The following is an 18,436-nucleotide window of genomic DNA, read 5'->3' as shown; positions in this document are numbered from 1 at the left end:
CCTCCTGCTGGAAAAACTGCCATAAAATTGTAACTAAGGTAAACTGTTAGAAAGAATAATGTAACCAAGGTACAATGACGGAAACAAATAAAACATAAAACATAAAAGGGTAGCAATACTTGCTTCTATGGCAAAGGAAAAGAGAAACAACTTAAAACTAATATTTCCAGCTAAGAAAATTATGACTCTAATCCAGACTTTTTCCTTGTAAAAAGAATTGAAATGGAAATGTAGCCTACCCTCCTTAAAGCACAACCTGGTGCTCCAATGGTGCACCATGTTTTTCTGAATGTGTATCTCATTGCCCTGAAGGTGTATTTTGTTGCCCTGAATGTACATCTTGTTGCCCTGAATGTATATCTTGTTGCCCTGAAAGTGTATCTTGTTGCCTTGAAAGGGTATCTTGTTGCCTTGAAAGGGTATCTTGTTGCCCTGAAGGTGCATCTTGTTGCCCTGAAGGTGCATCTTGTTGCCCTGAATGTATATCTTGTTGCCCTGAATGTGTATATTGTTGCCTGAAAGTGTATCTTGTTGCCCTGAATGTATATCTTGTTGCCCTGAAAGTGTACCTTGTTGCCCTGAAAGTGTATCTTGTTGCCTTGAAAGTGTATCTTTTTGCCCTGAATGTATATCTTGTTGCCTTGAAAGTGTATCTTGTTGCCCTGAACGTATATCTTGTTGCCCTGAAGGTGTATCTTGTTGCCCTGAAGGTGCATCTTGTTGCCCTGAATGTATATCTTGTTGCCTTGAAAGTGTATCTTGTTGCCCTGAAGGTACATCTTGTTGCCCTGAATGTATATCTTGTTGCCCTGAATGTATATCTTGTTTGCCCTGAAAGTGTATCTTGTTGCCTTGAAAGTGTATCTTGTTGATGTGAATAATTCCATTTTGAAATAGTAGCCACCTTATTCTTGTGGTGCATTTGAAGACAAAAGTGGCACATATTTTTTTCACCCACCATGGTGAAAAGGAAGTGTTTATCTAATGGCTTTGACATGATAACACAAAGCCAGGTCAATCCTTTTAATCAAGGTAGCTTTATGTAGCTAATAAAAATGGTTTTGCATCCATACATTAGGGAAGCTGCTCACCCAGTACAGCAAAAAGGGCCCCCTCATTAACAAATGGAAGTTGACCTATTGGTATCAAATGATGGGGGAGAGAAAGAATACCAGTCATCTGTATTCCATTCAACAATATGCCAAAAGAGTCGTGTTTTACCATTTGCAATGGTCCTGTTGGTTGGAAATGTAGACAATGCTGTATTTGTTTATACCAATGAGAATATTGCCAGTGGCTGTCCTATTCATCCCACTAACACAGACCATGGTGATTACATCTTATACATCCCACTAACACTGACCATGGTGATCACATCTTATACATCCCACTAACATAGACCATGGTGATCACATCTTATACATCCCACTAACACAGACCATGGTGATTACATCTTATACATCCCATTAACACAGACCATGATGATTACATCTTATACATCCCATTAACACAGACCATGGTGATTACATCTTATACATCCCACTAACACAGACCATGGTGATTACATTGTATACATCCCATTAACACAGACCATGATGATTACATCTTATACATCCCATTAACACAGACCATGGTGATTACATCTTATACATCCCATTAACACAGACCATGGTGATTACATTGTATACATCCCATTAACACAGACCATGATGATTACATCTTATACATCCCATTAACACAGACCATGATGATTACATCTTATACATCCCACTAACATAGACCATGGTGATTACATTGTATACATCCCATTAACACAGACCATGATGATTACATCTTATACATCCCATTAACACAGACCATGGTGATTACATCTTATACATCCCATTAACACAGACCATGGTGATTACATTGTATACATCCCATTAACACAGACCATGGTGATTACATCTTATACATCCCACTAACACAGACCATGGTGATTACATTGTATACATCCCATTAACACAGACCATGATGATTACATCTTATACATCCCATTAACACAGACCATGATGATTACATCTTATACATCCCATTAACACAGACCATGATGATTACATCTTATACATCCCATTAACACAGACCATGGTGATTACATCTTATACATCCCACTAACACAGACCATGCTGATTACATCTTATACATCCCACTAACATAGACCATGCTGATTACATCTTATACATCCCACTAACATAGACCATGCTGATTACATCTTATACATCCCACTAACACAGACCATGGTGATCACATCTTATACATCCCATTAACACAGACCATGGTGATTGCATCTTATACAACCCACTAACACAGACCATGGTGATCACAGTGTATCCCCCAAGGTGTAAAATTGAGGGTTAAAAAAGACCTTGGTGTCAGAACTGGGGGTCAAGTAAAAAATGTGGGGGTCAAAAATGTACTGACAGATTTTCATCTGACTCATACTTTTTCAGCTTGAAATAGGGTACTGCAACTTGAACAACATACTTTCTCTCTAAACATACAAATAAACCAACATGTACAATTAACAAACAAATGCACTGTCCATTCAAAAAATAATTTTATTAGTTCATTTTTCTTTTAAAGTCATAGTTTAAACAGTTTCCTTATAATCTATTTGAAGCAATATTATAGCCGAACACATTACATACAAGCCAATACAAAATGCCAAATAAATCTTTTTAACCAAATGGCAGTTAATTTACTGCCTGTCATAAAATGTGTACCATCATTGGTTTCATTATACTTTGTCCTAGAACAAATTTATCCAAATATCAAGGAGGATAATGATTCATCTTCTTTCTAGTAAGTTACATTGGAACCATAAGATCTTTCTTTTATTGCAGCAAAGTTAAAAACCAACAAAATCTGCAATGACCCGCTGACTTTGTAATCCAAATAATGCATTTGTCTCTGCAAGTTTACTGATTTCTTTGTTGTGAAAGAATGTCTTTAGTTATAATGTGTTCTCCAGATATCCTGTGGCAAACGAGGGCAGGTTTTTAAAAATTCTTAAACCATGTCACAAAAGGATTATTCACTTTTGCAGTCTTTGCAATCAGAAGTCACACCAGTAATCCTAATGGATGTGCCATATTCCAGTCAAGGGAATTATTTTCTCCATTTTTCATTAAAGTTAGATCCACAGTTATTCTTTTGTGTTCTGCTTCTTTCACTTTCTTCGCTAATGACTTTTAGTGCACGACGTTTTAATCTGGAGATCACTTTCTAGTGGAACAAGCATCGAGGTTCAATATCGAGATGATATCTTGCTAAGCACAATGGAAATCACGTGAGAGCTCATGAGATATGGGGAAGCTACTCTGTCATAACATTGCCAATGCTAGTCTGGTTCATTGTTTCATATGTTCCCTGTGTTGCCCTCTGCTCTATGAATAGAGAAGCGCAATGCAGGGAGCAAACAAAGCGGGGCAACCAGTCAATGCCTATGTTTGAAGTATACACAATGCCATCCTTCATCCAGTGCATTGCGTATTAAATAAATCCTGATCGCATTATGCAAATCCTTTGAGTAAAAAAAAACGCACAGCAACAAAATGTATGCCTCAATTTTTTCCAGCATGCATACCTGATGCACAAATGTGCATAAAGGGAAACACTGTGATTATATCTGAGATTGCACTAACACAGACCATGGTGAGTACAGCCTAGACTGTACTAACATAAACCATGGTGATTACAGCCAAGATCGCACTAAAATGGACCATGGTGATTACAGCCAAGACCACATTAACATAGACCACTGTGATTAAAGCCAAGACCTCACTAACAAACACGATAGTGATTAAAGCCAAGATCACACTAAAACAGACCATGGTGATTACAGCCAAGATTGCACTAAAATGGACCATGGTGATTATAGCCAAGACAGCACTAACATAGACCATGGTGTTTACAGCCAAGACTGCACTAACAAAGACCATGGTGTATACAGCCAAAACTCCACTAACAAAGACCATGGTGATTACAGCCAAGACAGCACTAACACAGACCATAGTGATTACAGCTAAGACTGCACTAACACAGACTGCACTAACACAGACCATGGAGATTACAGTTGAGACTGCACTAACACATACCATGATAAGTACAGCCTAGACTGTAATAACATAGACCATGGTAATTATAGCCATAACTGCACTAACATAGACCATGGTGATTACAGCCAAGATCACACTAACATAGTCCATGGTGATTACAGCCAAGATCACACTAACAAAGGCCATGGTGATTACAGCCAAGATTGCAATAACACAGACCATGGTGATTACAGCCAAGACTGCACTAACATAAACCATGGTGATTACAGCCAAGACTGCACTAACATAAACCATGATGAGTACAGCCAAGACTGCACTAACATAAACCATGGTGATTACAGCCAAGACTGCACTAACAAACACCATGGTGATTACAGCCAAGACAGCACCAACACAGACCATGGCAATTACAGCCAAGACTGCGCTAATACAGACCATAATAAGTACAGCCTAGACTGTACTAACATACCATGGTGATTACAGCCAAGACCACACTAACATAGACCATGGTGATTACAGCAAAGATCACACTAAAGTAGACCATGGTGATTACACCCAAGACTGCACTAACATAGACCATGGTGATTACAGCCAAGACCACACTAACATAGACCATGATGATTACAGCTGAGACCACACTAAAACAGACCATGGTGATTACATATAAGACAGCACTAACACAGACCATGGCGATTAAAGCTGAGACCGCATTAACATAGGACATGCTGATTACAGCTGAGACCACACAAAAACAGACCATGGTGATTACAGCCAAGACCAAACTAACACAGACCACAATGATTACAGCTGATACCTCACTAACACAGACCATGATTACAGCTGAGACCGCACTAACACAGACCATGGTGATTACAGCTGATACTGCATTAACACAGACCATGGTGATTACAGCTGAGACCACATTAACATAGACCATGGTGATTACAGCTGAGACCTCACTAGTACAGACCATGGCAGGGCCTCCGCTAGGCTTCGCATTTGGCACCAATGAGAAAGAATCTTGAAAGTGGTGCTATTTTGTTACTGACTGGCTAAAGTTGCTGGCGAGAAATGTTTATAAAGTAAATTTTAAATTTTTCAATGATATCTGCAACTCAAGCCACTTAATACCTGTTTTCACTATCTACGGCAGTCAGTGGATCATGTTGGTAGATGATAAGATATTATTTGAACATCATTGTAGCTAAATGCCAGCTGTCGTTCGGTTTTGAGAAGCAATTAAAAGTGATTAGTAGGAAAAAAGGAATGACCAGGGGATATATTCTATTGTTGAACATGTCGCCAAAAAGATTTCATGCCATTTGCACATGCTGTTAATTTATGTTCACTGCAAACTTGAGTGTGAGACACACTTGGGACTCCTTGGTGTCTTAGGGATTATTACTTAGATTACATGTTTCTGTGGTCTGAACTTAACTGAGTAAAACAAGATGCCACTACAAGGATGCCAGTCATTGACTGTAAAGGGCCAGAGTCGCTTATATCAATGAAAACTTAAAAATGTACTTCGTAAAACAAGTCTGTATCAAGCACAAATAATATGGCTAATCTAGCTCTGAAAACAAAGACTGATATTCAGCTGCATCTGAGGCAGCTATCCGGTTACTTGTTGCCCCTATTTCTACTGCACACTGTGAGAGGGGGTTCAGTTGCTAGAATCTGTCATCAAAACAAACTAACAAAATTCTATGGGTATATCTACTCTGACAAATTTAATGAGAATTTCTATTGATTGGCCCAGTGCTGAGAATTTTGATTTCAGGAAGGCATTTAAGGGCTGGTCTGGGGGAAAAAATGTGGCAGGTATTGATGAAGTGTCAGTGACATTGTTCATAAAGACTAAGCAGTATTTTGTATTATCGGTTATAAAGGAATATTCTTATTCATTCTTGCTTTTCATATGCTATACATTGAACTTCACATGTATATAATGGTATTGTTATATTTATTAATAATTAATCTTGTGCTTTGAAATGTAATATAAACATAAATACTGTTTTATCATATTTATATAGATTACAAATAGGACCAATATAATATTACACATATATTTAAATCCCTGCATCATGGCATAAATTGGTTCCTATGGCTGAAACGTTGCTCCAAATTTTTAAATTTGGTTTAATTTCATGGTGCAAAGAAAAATATTTCCATGGGAGGCCCTGCATGGTGATTACATCAAAGACTGCACTATCATAGATCATGGTGATTACATCTAAGACTGCACTATCATAGACCATGGTGATTACATCAAAAACTGCACTATCATAGACCATGGTGATTACATCTAAGACTGTACTATCATAGACCATGGTGATTACATCTAAGACTGCACTATCATAGATCATGGTGATTACATCAAGACTACACTATCATGGATCATGGTGATTACATCTAAGACTGCACTATCATAGACCATGGTGATTACATCAAAGACTGCACTATCATAGACCATGGTGATTACATCTAAGACTGCACTATCATAGATCATGGTGATTACATCAAAGACTGCACTATCATAGACCATGGCAATTACATCTAAGACTACACTATCATAAATCATGGTGATTACATCTAAGACTGCACTATCATGGATCATGGTGATTACATTTAAGACAGCACTATCACAGACCATGGTGATTACATCAAAGACTGCACTATCATAGACCATGGTGATTACATCTAAGACTGCACTATCATAGACCATGGTGATTACATCTAAGACTGCACTATCATAGATCATGGTGATTACATCTAAGACTGCACTATCATGGATCATAGTGATTACATCTAAGACTGCACTTTCATAGACCATGGTGATTACATCAACAGGGGATCCTAAGTTATGATTTAAATCCACCCATCAATAAATCTTCAGTAACGGTCCCTGTAAATGGCGTAAAGGTTTTCAATGTTTCCTTATCTCTGAAGCAACCGTGCCTGGCAAGCAACATTTTGATCAAGGTTTCTTTTCCTCTATTTCAAGCATGACTGGGCAATTCAACAGATAATTTGGGTTGTGTTGTGCATTATAATACATATGTTTAACTCCTGGAGTTCATCATTGCATAAATTACACCAGCAGTGCTGTCAGTAAGAGAGGGTCCATGACTAAGCATACCGTTATGTATATTTAATTTGTATTGTGTGATTGACCTTGGTCCATAAATAAAGGTAAGAGTTTGGACCTAAATGCCTAATGTCATATTGGGTAAACATGTTTACTTTGTTTTGAGTTCTAGATACTCACTTGATTCTGACCTCTGGAAATTCTAGAAACAAATTTTGTTTACAATTTGATGGAAATTTCCATTAAGCTTACCCTCATCCTGGTCCTCTAATTGTGTCTTAGGGTTTTATATTAGGGCTATTTATATTAGAATGACTCATTCCTATCTTAACACCTGAAGTGGAATCAGTCTCTTAGCTGTGTTCAGTTTCAATTTGTGAGGATTTTTTTAATTTAAATTATTCACTGGAATTACAAAGCGCTCAATAATACTTTCAGGCTAAGTCACTACTTTTGGGATTACTGTGAATTCATTTAGTGACATTTTGGATTAAATCACTGATACATCAAGACTGTTAGCACATCAGCACTATTCCAGGCTATTGGTACATCTGAACATTTAAGACTGCAATTCACCCAGAACACCACTGTAATTCATTCAGAATACTCTATACTTTTGGACTTTTGAAAGAACATTTAGGATATTTGGGATTTAATTCACAGTATTTTAAATTCTTTTTAAATGTTCGCTTAATATTCTTGGAAAAAATTAAGATGCTGAATTTTACTGAACTTCATGGTTTTTGCACTTATCTGTTATTCAGTTTCAGACTATAGTGTCATAAATATTTTTTACATCTCATACCATGATCATTTTTAAAAGAGTCCTTAGGTATCCATCCACCAGATAACCCAGACCTGCCAACCTAACAAGTCTGTCTCAGAAAGGCAGTTGATTTTGTCCACAAGTTTTACCAGTTTTCAGTACATTGTAACAAAATATCATATACTTCTATTGTAAAGTTGGAAAATGTGTTTAAAAAGTTTGGTATTCAAAATTGATGCAGCTATGGCAAACATGTTCAACCCAAAAGTCAGTAAAATACACTTATCTACCTCTAGTACAGTTTCATAAACTTCAGTTTCACGCCCCAAAGCAACTCAATTACTTGTCGCTATCTCTCAACTTGATTTAATCACATCTCCCACCACACGACCTACTCAAATCAAAATGTTATATCCAATAAAAGTCATTGTTGCCCTTCCTACTTTTATTCAGAAGAATCTGTATACTGCTTTTTATTCTTCTGTACTGATTATTAACAGTTGTTATTTAAGTTAATTTTCCCTTTCATCCTCAACATATATTGCTGGCTGGACACCATTTAAAAAAAATATCTATAATCAACAGTTTGATCATGTAGATGCTGTTCATGAAAAATTACGTTCAGTTTGAATCGTTGACGATAACGTTAGTAAGGCTGCCTAACTAATTGCACTAATCAAACAAGGGAGACAATTATCCATACTTTGCTGCAACAATCATCTTTCTGTAGTTTTTACTTTTACTCCTTAAGGCTATATTTTAAGGGTTATTTTCATGAGACTTCAGGCTAAACTGTAATGGTTGGCAAGTCTGGATTACTCTCTGTGCTAATCTGCTTGTGATGTACACAAGAGTCGTGGGATATCTAAAAATGCCTGTAGGTCATAGCCAATGTATATAAGTCATGAATACATTTTTTTGGAGACCAAACAAAGATGTAAGTTTCATTGGGAGTTGAATACCAAAGGAGGCATTGGTGATCTTAAATGTCACCATCCCACAAACAGATTATAGGTAACGTACTGACCATAAATGAAGTCCTATTGGATCTTTCCGGGTATTGTTAAAATACAAATCATGGCATTACCAGTTCTTTCATATCAATCACCTAGAAACTGTACTTACTCAGGCCAATTGACATAATGTACCACCCAGATGTATAAGTGATCTCCTGCAGGCCAGCGTGAGTCATGTTTCATGGTTCTTAAGCATATTGATTAGTTAATACAACTTTCACCATTAGAACTCAATAATGAAGCAAATATTACCCCATGGTTGTACGAAATGGAGAGCCTTGGATAGTTTTAATGTCTATTTCTCGGAGGCTGCCTACTTTTAAGTGCCATCTGAGAGCACATTTGAAGGTATATTAACGACGTTGCTTGAGTATCACATAATGTCAGCCTCATTTAATCTCTACATTGAGAGAGGCAAAGTGGTAGCTCATAAAAGGGTTACCGTGTGGAGAATTAAACCGTGTGGAGGATTAAACCGTGTGGAGGATTAAACTGAATAAGCCCATCAAGAATCTGATGTCGTTATCCTGCTCTTCAAGGATGCAATACTTATCAACGAGTGGTCCAAGACCTCCAGAAACATATACTTACAATAACAAATGGTGTGAGACCTGCTAAGAGCATCGTATAGTCATCTCACAATATTAGTCAATGAGTGGTGTGAGACCTGCTAAGAGCATCGTAGTCATCACTCAATATTAGTCAATGAGTGGTGTGAGACCTGCTAAGAGCATCGTCTAGTCATCACTCAATATTAGTCAATGAGTGGTGTGAGACCTGCTAAGAGCATCGTCTAGTCATCACTCAATATTAGTCAATGAGTGGTGTGAGACCTGCTAAGAGCATCGTATAGTCATCACTCAATATTAGTCAATGAGTGGTGTGAGACCTGCTAAGAGCATCGTATAGTCATCACACAATATTAGTCAATGAGTGGTGTGAGACCTGCTAAGAGCATCGTATAGTCATCACTCAATATTAGTCAATGAGTGGTCTTGTCCTGCTTCAAGTACACTCAAATGAAAACTACACCCAGCCTTGTCCGACAGTCAAGGCACAACACTGCAATACAGGAACACAAAATTCCACCAAACATTGCCTTGCCTGAAAATTATACTGTCTCTGTGAATGAAGTTACAAAATTATAACTCATAATCTTAACATTATCGGAATGTCATCAGTCTTTTGTGTCACATGCTGGAAAAAGATACCGGACGTAAACATGCCATTATGAACTGCCGGTAAGCCTGTTATTTTATATAGTAGTATCTCATCTTATGTGAGGGTTATGTTCCAAAGATGGACACATAAACCCCAAAACACATAAATTCAGAATTAATCTTAAACTTCCCTTAAATCAACAAAAGAGTAATCTACATGTTTTTGTATATACCCTGTGATACGAATGTATTCATTTTCCTTAGAACCAGAAGCCTCTCCCTCTTCTGCAGGAAGCTTTAACTGAGTGTAAAGGCTAAGAGCTTTTTCTCGCAACACAGTGCCATCAACAGGCATGTACTTCGAGTTCATATCCTCGAGCCATAAGTTTAATGCTTTTTCAATTTTAAGGAGAGTTTTATCACACACATAGCTCATCACTTTGGCAGTTATGGGAGCACTCGATGTAATGGATTGTCGAATTTCCTTCGTTCAATATCTGTAGGCGCAGATGCTTCATTCATTGCAGCCAAATTTGTGTGCCACATTTGCGACCAATATTCCTTCTTTCAAAAGTTCAGAACAACCACTTTTTCCTCCAGAGTTAGTACAGATCACTGCTTCTTTGGTTGAGCACCACATTTAGTCCATGTAGTTGGCTTGCATTTTGGGTTCATGTTGAACAAAAGAGGTCACTGGAATCAAATCAGTGAGGCAAGGTGCTTGCACTTTGCGATACATGTGACAAATGACGCTCATAATTACTATGACTGTGTCTCAGTTTGAAGAGGTGTGCTCCGCCTCACACACAAAACACAGCGAAATGGCAGAATGGCATGTGGATAGTGGGATGTAACATGTAAGCAATAACCAATCCAGTTGAAATACAATGATTTATTTCATTTCTTTCATTCAAAGATTGCAAGAATAAAATTAAACAAAATAAAAGTTAGGTATTTTACTGATGGTTGGAATGTCATTTAATATTATTTTCAATGCCAATTACTTTATGAGGATCAGTGATTTGTACATCTAACCTGATGTTCATCATCAAACATCTACCAATTAGGAATGTATCACTACAATTACCTTGGTTTCTTTCAATATTGAGGAGTTGAAGTAATCTGACTTACATGCTGAATGACGAGAATGTTAATAACTTCATTGTTGCGGTTTGAAAGGGAAGATAACCATTGTATACTGGGTATATCACTATCTACTAAATTATACAGGTAAAATATTAAGGAACATTGTTTCTCACCACTGTCTGGTTGCACAGATCTTCCCTCCTACTTGGCCTTCCATGGAGTATCTATAACAAGGCAGTACTTCAAAACCGGCCCTCTTGTCAAACATCTTCAGGTACCGGAAAACCTACATAAGCAAGTGTACAGCACATTATATGCCCACCTGTGGTTTCTAGTGATCCGTCTACGAACATGTAAGGCATTTTGACTTAGTAAATTATTAACCAGCGAGTCTCAATGACCTTTGCTCAAGGTATGTAGTCTTTAACTAAAGTTACTCTGCTGAAACCAATTTTTTCATATTACATTTATCATGACCACTAGACCCCAATTTCTAAAGGCTGCTTTATTAACCTAAGTGTAAGACATATACAAAGTTAGGGCAGGAACTAGCTCTAGAATAAATGCCATTCTGCAAAACCTATTTTACACAGGTGATAGGTGGTGGGGGAGAGGTCCTCAAATTTCCTCTCCAGTCCGACAATAATACCAAATATCTCTTGGATTTCTGAAGTTTTAAGATGCTGAGTTGTCTCCATATCAATTAAAAATATACCATAATATGTGTCCTCTGAAGAGGTAATAAATAAAAAAAGACCCAAAAGTGTTTATGGAAAAACTGTGCTAGTGTACCCCGATTTAAAAAAAATGTTACCAACACAGATCACAATATGTACTTGCTGATACAATGCTTCATTTTTAGACAACCATATGTGTATGGCAGGCCTAGACTTTAATATAAATTTATTTGTAGCCAAAAGGACTAGTAGATTCAGAAATTCACTCGTCATGCTGAATCTTCACTAGTCCTTCACACAAAAATATTTCACATCATACCGAGATTAGACTATTACAATTATGAAAACTACTAGTCTGAAAACAAATAAAAGTACATGTCTGACAGAAATGCTGCTTTCTAATTTTTTTTTCCTAATAAAAACTTATTTGGAAAAAAGGAAGAGACCTGTTTTCAATAGTCATACATAGACACAACTGAATATTTTCTTTATAATTTTCATATAAACTTTTTGAGTCAAGAAAATGCCCAGACATATATTCTTAAAAACCAAGTATCATGGATTATTCATTGGAAACACTCTGAATTATTTCCTCTAAATGTGGGTTGTGTTCTTTAAGCATGAATAAAAGAATATATCATGTGCCAAAATCTGTCTGGTAACACTAGAATATCTTGAAACAACCTGCTGATTTTCCCTTATCAAGCACATGGCATCTCTCTCCTGCAAATGCATACATGCTCAAACCAATTAAATAGATGCTATTTTAAATCTCTCTCCAACAAAAAGCTGCAAGCAAAGTCAGACTGAAATCGCATGCATCAAAATATGAATACAGAGATTGGTTGGTGCTTCTTGTTAACATACAATTTCTTCGTTTTGTTTATGTGCAACATTTGACACACAAATTGCAAAATCATACACACAACAGTGTGCTATCTATGATGGCACAAACAACTGTCTCCACATGGTCTTTCTAATTAATCTGTTTTATATCTGCATTTACTATTTTCCTGATGTCGCTATAATTCTGTTTTGTGGTGTCTAAAATGCTGGAATCATTTTGCGGATGTCAGATCAATAAAAAAAATTCTCTTTGTTCAAACTATTGAATCATACAAATTTGATATCTGTAACTTTTCAATAACATATTCCCTGAAATATAACTTCTGTTCTTTGCTTAGCAGTCATCAAAACTTACTAATGAAACTCATTAATTATTTAGAACTAGCTTTTCAATACACCAAAATATCATCTAATTTATATATACTGACATCTGGCATGGAAAGAACATATTAGAACAAGTATTGATATTTTTTTTTTAAATGAAGCATAAATATAAATTTGTTTGCAAAGTTCAGCATAGTATTTGAGTACTGCATGTAAAATTAATGGGGAAAACAGATGTGTTAGTACCCATGATGTTCCAGCATAGTATCTGAGTAAATGGGGAAAACAGATGTGTTAGTACCCATAATGTTCCAGCATAGTATCTGAGTACTGCATGTAAAATTAATGGGGAAAACAGATGTGTTAGTACCCATGATGTTCCAGCATAGTATCTGAGTACTGCATGTAAAATTAATGGGGAAAACAGATGTGTTAGTACCCGTGATGATTCAGGAGAGACACGAGTACAAATGAACAATGTCCACCTTAATGTCCCATGCAGTTTGCATTCATTCTAACCAATATCATGCATGAGCACTGCATGTGTGCAAATAGGTTTGCTTTGCTGTGTGGAAATCAATACTTACAGTATCCTTTCCATACATAGGTGATGCCCATGATAGATGCATGGACAACATGGAACCACCAACAACAGCACTGTTTACAGCTGAATGTGCTGCATTATTTTCACACAAAAGTGAAGAACAGCAACAAGCAACATCTGATATACCAATGAATACTTCAACATCAATAACAAAAACTATGGATAATATGACCACTGGTTTTTTTAGCTCCTTAAATTTGTGATGTAAATGTTGCAATGGGGTCTAACAAAATGTCAAAATCAGACAACATTCCATGCATACTTAAATTCATTAACCCACAGTAGACAAACAAGGTACTTATATATGAAACTATTACCTTCTAATGTGTCATTAACCATGATTTCCTTCATAAAATATTCTTGCAGGCACGTTTGTCAAAATTAACATATATACTCTCTTACAGTTAAAGTCCTACTACAAGCTGCACAGACCTATCATGTAAAGCACCAGTAGATCTGGGACTATGCAGTTTGTTAGGAGTAGCCAGTAAAACAAACAACACGGATTCCAATCAGTTTACGCAATATGTGATGGCAGATCAAGGTGTATGTTGTATGCAGTTAGACTGGCCTTTTTTTAAGCAAATCTAGATAGTATATGACAACTCATAGTACAGTGGAACCCCGCTATAATGCGATAACTGGGGTCCAAAACATTGGATCGCATTAATATAGGGGTCGCGTTAATACTGGGTTTTACAGTATTTTACTTTATTCAGAGAACTACTCATTGGCACATATACATGTATTCATGTCTAATGTATATGATAAATAGAGTATCAACATTGTTTACTATCGTGTCATTGTGGCATGCAGTTCATCCATAATGCATGTAATTCCATTGAAAAACTGCACACAGATTTACAATATTCAAACAAAAATTTCCCAGATCATTGTGTCTGAATTCAACATCTAATATACAGCATGAACAGAGTATCAACACCATTTACTTGCCGTCTGATATCGTACCATCGGGGCTTGCAATTAATCCATAATATGTAATTCCATTGCAAAAATTACATACATATTTAAACTATTCAATAATTTTGTCACACATCATTATGTGTCTGATTTCAATGGGAATAATGAACAGCAAAATTAGGCTAAGAAAGACGAAGCATGTGTACGGTTCATTACGTTCCAGGGTCTATGAACAGTGTCTGTACAAATTTTGTACTGCTAAAATTTTCTCATAGGCATTTTAATGTACATTTATCCATTGCAAATTTCCAATAATTAACACTTGTATGCCTATTCGTTTTAACGACTACAGCAAGCATAATTAACAATCAACACACGCTTTCAGTGTGCATATAATTTAACTTCAGATTTTGTGAATATCGAAAGAAACGTGTGAAAACTACTATACTAATCATTGCACAGAGTGCAGAGAATGACTTGCGTTCGTGAACTTGCTTTTCCATAATGGTAAACTATTTTTATAAAAAAATAGGAAATTAATAACGAGTTCAAAAGCAAACCCCATACCCATGAAAAACCCCGAGAACTAAGTGCAGTAGGCCTGCAATGGTCACAAGTCACTTTTATATAAAAAAAATTAAAAGCTGAATGCATGTACAATTTCATACCCTTTCAATTTCCAGCTAATAAAGCGGACATTATTTACTGATTGCGTCTAATAACAATGCCAAGCCCAGCAAACATGTTGGTGGCTTTTGTTTTTTGATGTTTATTAAACTGTGAGAATCTTTTATCAGCCACTGCATTGTCTGCTGCTTGGTTGTGTATGCAGTTAAAGAAGAAACACATGTTTGATATTGTTTGAGCAACGATTGTATACAGAATTAATTGAAGACAATCACAAAGACGACTTACTGGCTTTACCCATGGACCAGTAAAAAGTAATATTTCCGATAATGTTTATTTTGGCATAACACTTCAAGAACCTGGTGAAATTGTTAAATTTTAGAAGCTACGCCACGATCATATTATATTAAAATTTATACGTGAACTCTTCCCCAAAATGATAATAAGCGTTTTACACACTATCTTTCATACTTAAAAAAATATATATTTTCTCGATCCGAGAAAAATACACATATATGTATTTAAAATTCAGAAACCATGCCACAATCATATTAAATTTGAATTCATACACAATCTCTTACCCATAATGATAATACATTTTTTATACACTATTTCAAGTACTTTGAAAAAAATATTTTTTCATACCCAAATTCAAGTTATAGCGGGGTGCATTACACTGGGGTTGCATTGTATGTGAAAGCCAAGAGGAATACACAAAAATCCAGAAATATTATTCTGGTAGCCCTTAGGCTCTAACTTCAGGCATAAGATCTGTTGGACCCTGTGGAAACTGATCACAATTTAATTTAATTTTGTTGAATAAATGTAGCAATGAGATAGAAAAGTTCTGCATTTTCTCTATCTTCTTACGTGGTCTTTAAATATTCTATGTTGTTCTTTGGTCTTGTTGGCAAAGAAAGCTTTTGACCTGTCACCACCCGCAGCAACCAATTCCTTGTACGTCTTCTCATAGTTCTGATGAACTTTAAACCTCTCCATAACTGCCTTTAGTTCAGCTTGCTGTTTTCCTTTGGCTGGACAGTAACTGTAATATGAATTTTGAGAAACATTAACTTCGACTGAATTTTATAAGCTAAACCAGTGAGTACATGTGTATGTGAGATGGTGGATAAAGGGAGGTAACTTATACCTAAAAGTACCAATCAATAACCATCCATATGATTGTTTCCTTCATCACAAAGATATAACAATCATCTCAGTTTTTATTTTTGTATCATGTGTCCTGTGCAAAATGTACAAAAGACTTATGGACAAATCTAATAATCAGTATAACGAACTAACTTATGGACAAATCCAGCTATCGGTATAACAAACTGACTTATGGACAGCAATTTCAGGCATGTAGCCTGTATTACTTTCCAGATCTGCTGAAAATGTTGAAAATATAAGTAAAAGGCAATATGACCAAATGAATCCACAACAGAGTTTGCATTAATCCTGTTGAACACTGTTTTGAAGCATGTTGATTATGACAGTGTTGTTGTTGTTGTGGGGTTTAACGCCATTTTTCAGCACGATAGGCTATACATGGCGGCCAGTATTAATGGTGGAGGAAGAACCCGGAAAACCCCGGAAAGAACCACCGACCCACGAGAAGCTACTGGCAGGCTTTCTCACATGCCCACATTGGCTGAATCTTAGACTCGAACCGCCGCAGACAGAGGTGAGATGGCAGTGATTATGACAGTGTAATAATATAGTTCTGGCTGCACTACATTAACTGGGCGCAAATTACACTCAACTCCAATGAGTGGCATCTACTCAGTCAATACATGTTACCTAATAACATAGATTCAAGTGGTAACTTCATGGGTCATAAAACAACCGGTCTAATACACCACAAAATAGTATAGCTTGGACCAGACTCCAGCTGTAAGTATAAAGTGTTGTGGGGTTTAAATGAGTCTCAACTATTTGTGGCAAATCGTCAATACACTTTGTACATGGCTGTATATATTATAATTTAGCAATCAACATTTATTTTTTTAAGGAAGAGACCTTGTATTCATTTTGTGAGTAACAAATCCTAGGTATGGATCCAGCGTAAGAAATGTGGCCAAGTCGTCATTTTCACACAGCTCTTGGGCTGTCATGCCTGTTGATGGGGCAAAACGGGAGCTGCCTCCCCCTCCTCCTCCACTTTCACTCATTCTGCTAGCTGAAAAACAAAATTTATAAAAGTATTACCTTTCCAAAACGATTGAAAGCTCTGCTACATTAAATCATTTTTTTTGGAGAGAAATAAACTTTGTCACAAACTTGTTTGGGCAAGGGACAGAAGAAGTATGTTAGGTAAGTTATTAAAAGCAGGAATATTATCTTTGTGTTGAGTAGGTGTGGGATGACTTCAATGTGGCAACATTTTTGGGGGGTCTGATCTTTGCAGAGCATCACTGGATTTCTCTCAGTTGTGTATTGACATCAAAAGCTTTGGAGATAAAAGTTAGCAAATGAATAATTACTAAAATTATGCTCATAAATAAAATTGTAGGTTCATACTTGTGCTTACATTTTACTGATTCTACTGATCCCACTGACGTGCATATATTGAGTATATGTACTCATCTTTCTGGGGGAAAATGAAAGAGAAACTTGAAAACTACGCTTTTTTCTACATCTGACTTTATACACGTTTAAACATAAAAGTTCGACAATCATACAACACTTATGTAATACAATGAATATTTTATGCAAAAACATCTCTGGTAAAATACACATCATAGATTTTTGAATAGGTCTGCCCGAAATTCCTTTACATATGGCTGACCTAATCAATTCAAATATGTACGCGCATGACCTCTGACCCAGTAAATAAAGTAGGTCAAATATTCTGGTAAAGTTTTGTCAACATTTAAGGTAAATATACAATGGTACGCTATGCAGACCCTCTCGCCAGTTTATTTACGATAAAAGAACATAAACATTTTCAAGTAAAAATATATGTATTTCGGCAATATGAATTTTACCTCTGAAATGTTCGTCTGACAAGTAAAACGATCAATAACCAATCAAAACACAACTCTCCATTCTTGTTCGCTTCAAGCATTGTATGAAATGATATCCCATTCTAAACACACGGAGATAACACTTAATGATTATATAAGAGTTAATCATATCTATACAATATGCACTTAAGAAACTTCTCTCGTTTTATTAAACATTGTGGGATAAAATTTATATGTATCCTTTAGTCGCTTACA

At 36.3% G+C, this 18,436-nt stretch overlaps 1 protein-coding gene across 3 annotated transcripts in view; it reads right to left on the bottom strand.

The window, feature by feature from the left end:
* The window catches only part of LOC149792511 (uncharacterized), a 35,819-nt gene that overhangs the window by 17,154 nt on the left and 229 nt on the right, over window positions 1-18,436 (bottom strand). Inside the window, exons 1-4 of one of the 3 annotated variants that reach the window (XM_089971122.1) lie at window positions 18,203-18,410; window positions 17,235-17,394; window positions 16,086-16,260; window positions 11,390-11,502 (exon numbers count right to left, since the gene is read on the bottom strand). In XM_089971122.1, the coding sequence (XP_089827248.1) occupies window positions 11,390-11,502; window positions 16,086-16,260; window positions 17,235-17,386 (440 nt within the window). In that variant the 5' untranslated portion in view covers window positions 17,387-17,394; window positions 18,203-18,410. Of the gene's footprint in view, window positions 1-11,389; window positions 11,503-16,085; window positions 16,261-17,234; window positions 17,395-17,745; window positions 17,998-18,202; window positions 18,411-18,436 lie in introns of those variants that run through there. The other 2 variants (XM_089971121.1, XM_089971120.1) reach the window with 2 other exon arrangements.

This window comes from Sinohyriopsis cumingii, chromosome 9, assembly GCF_028554795.1.
Source record: "Sinohyriopsis cumingii isolate HCF-2022 chromosome 9, ASM2855479v2, whole genome shotgun sequence".
NCBI classification, from domain to species: Eukaryota; Metazoa; Mollusca; class Bivalvia; order Unionida; family Unionidae; genus Sinohyriopsis; species Sinohyriopsis cumingii.
The sequence above is the reverse complement of the archived record's forward strand: the minus strand, read 5'-3'. Positions and strand labels throughout refer to the sequence as shown.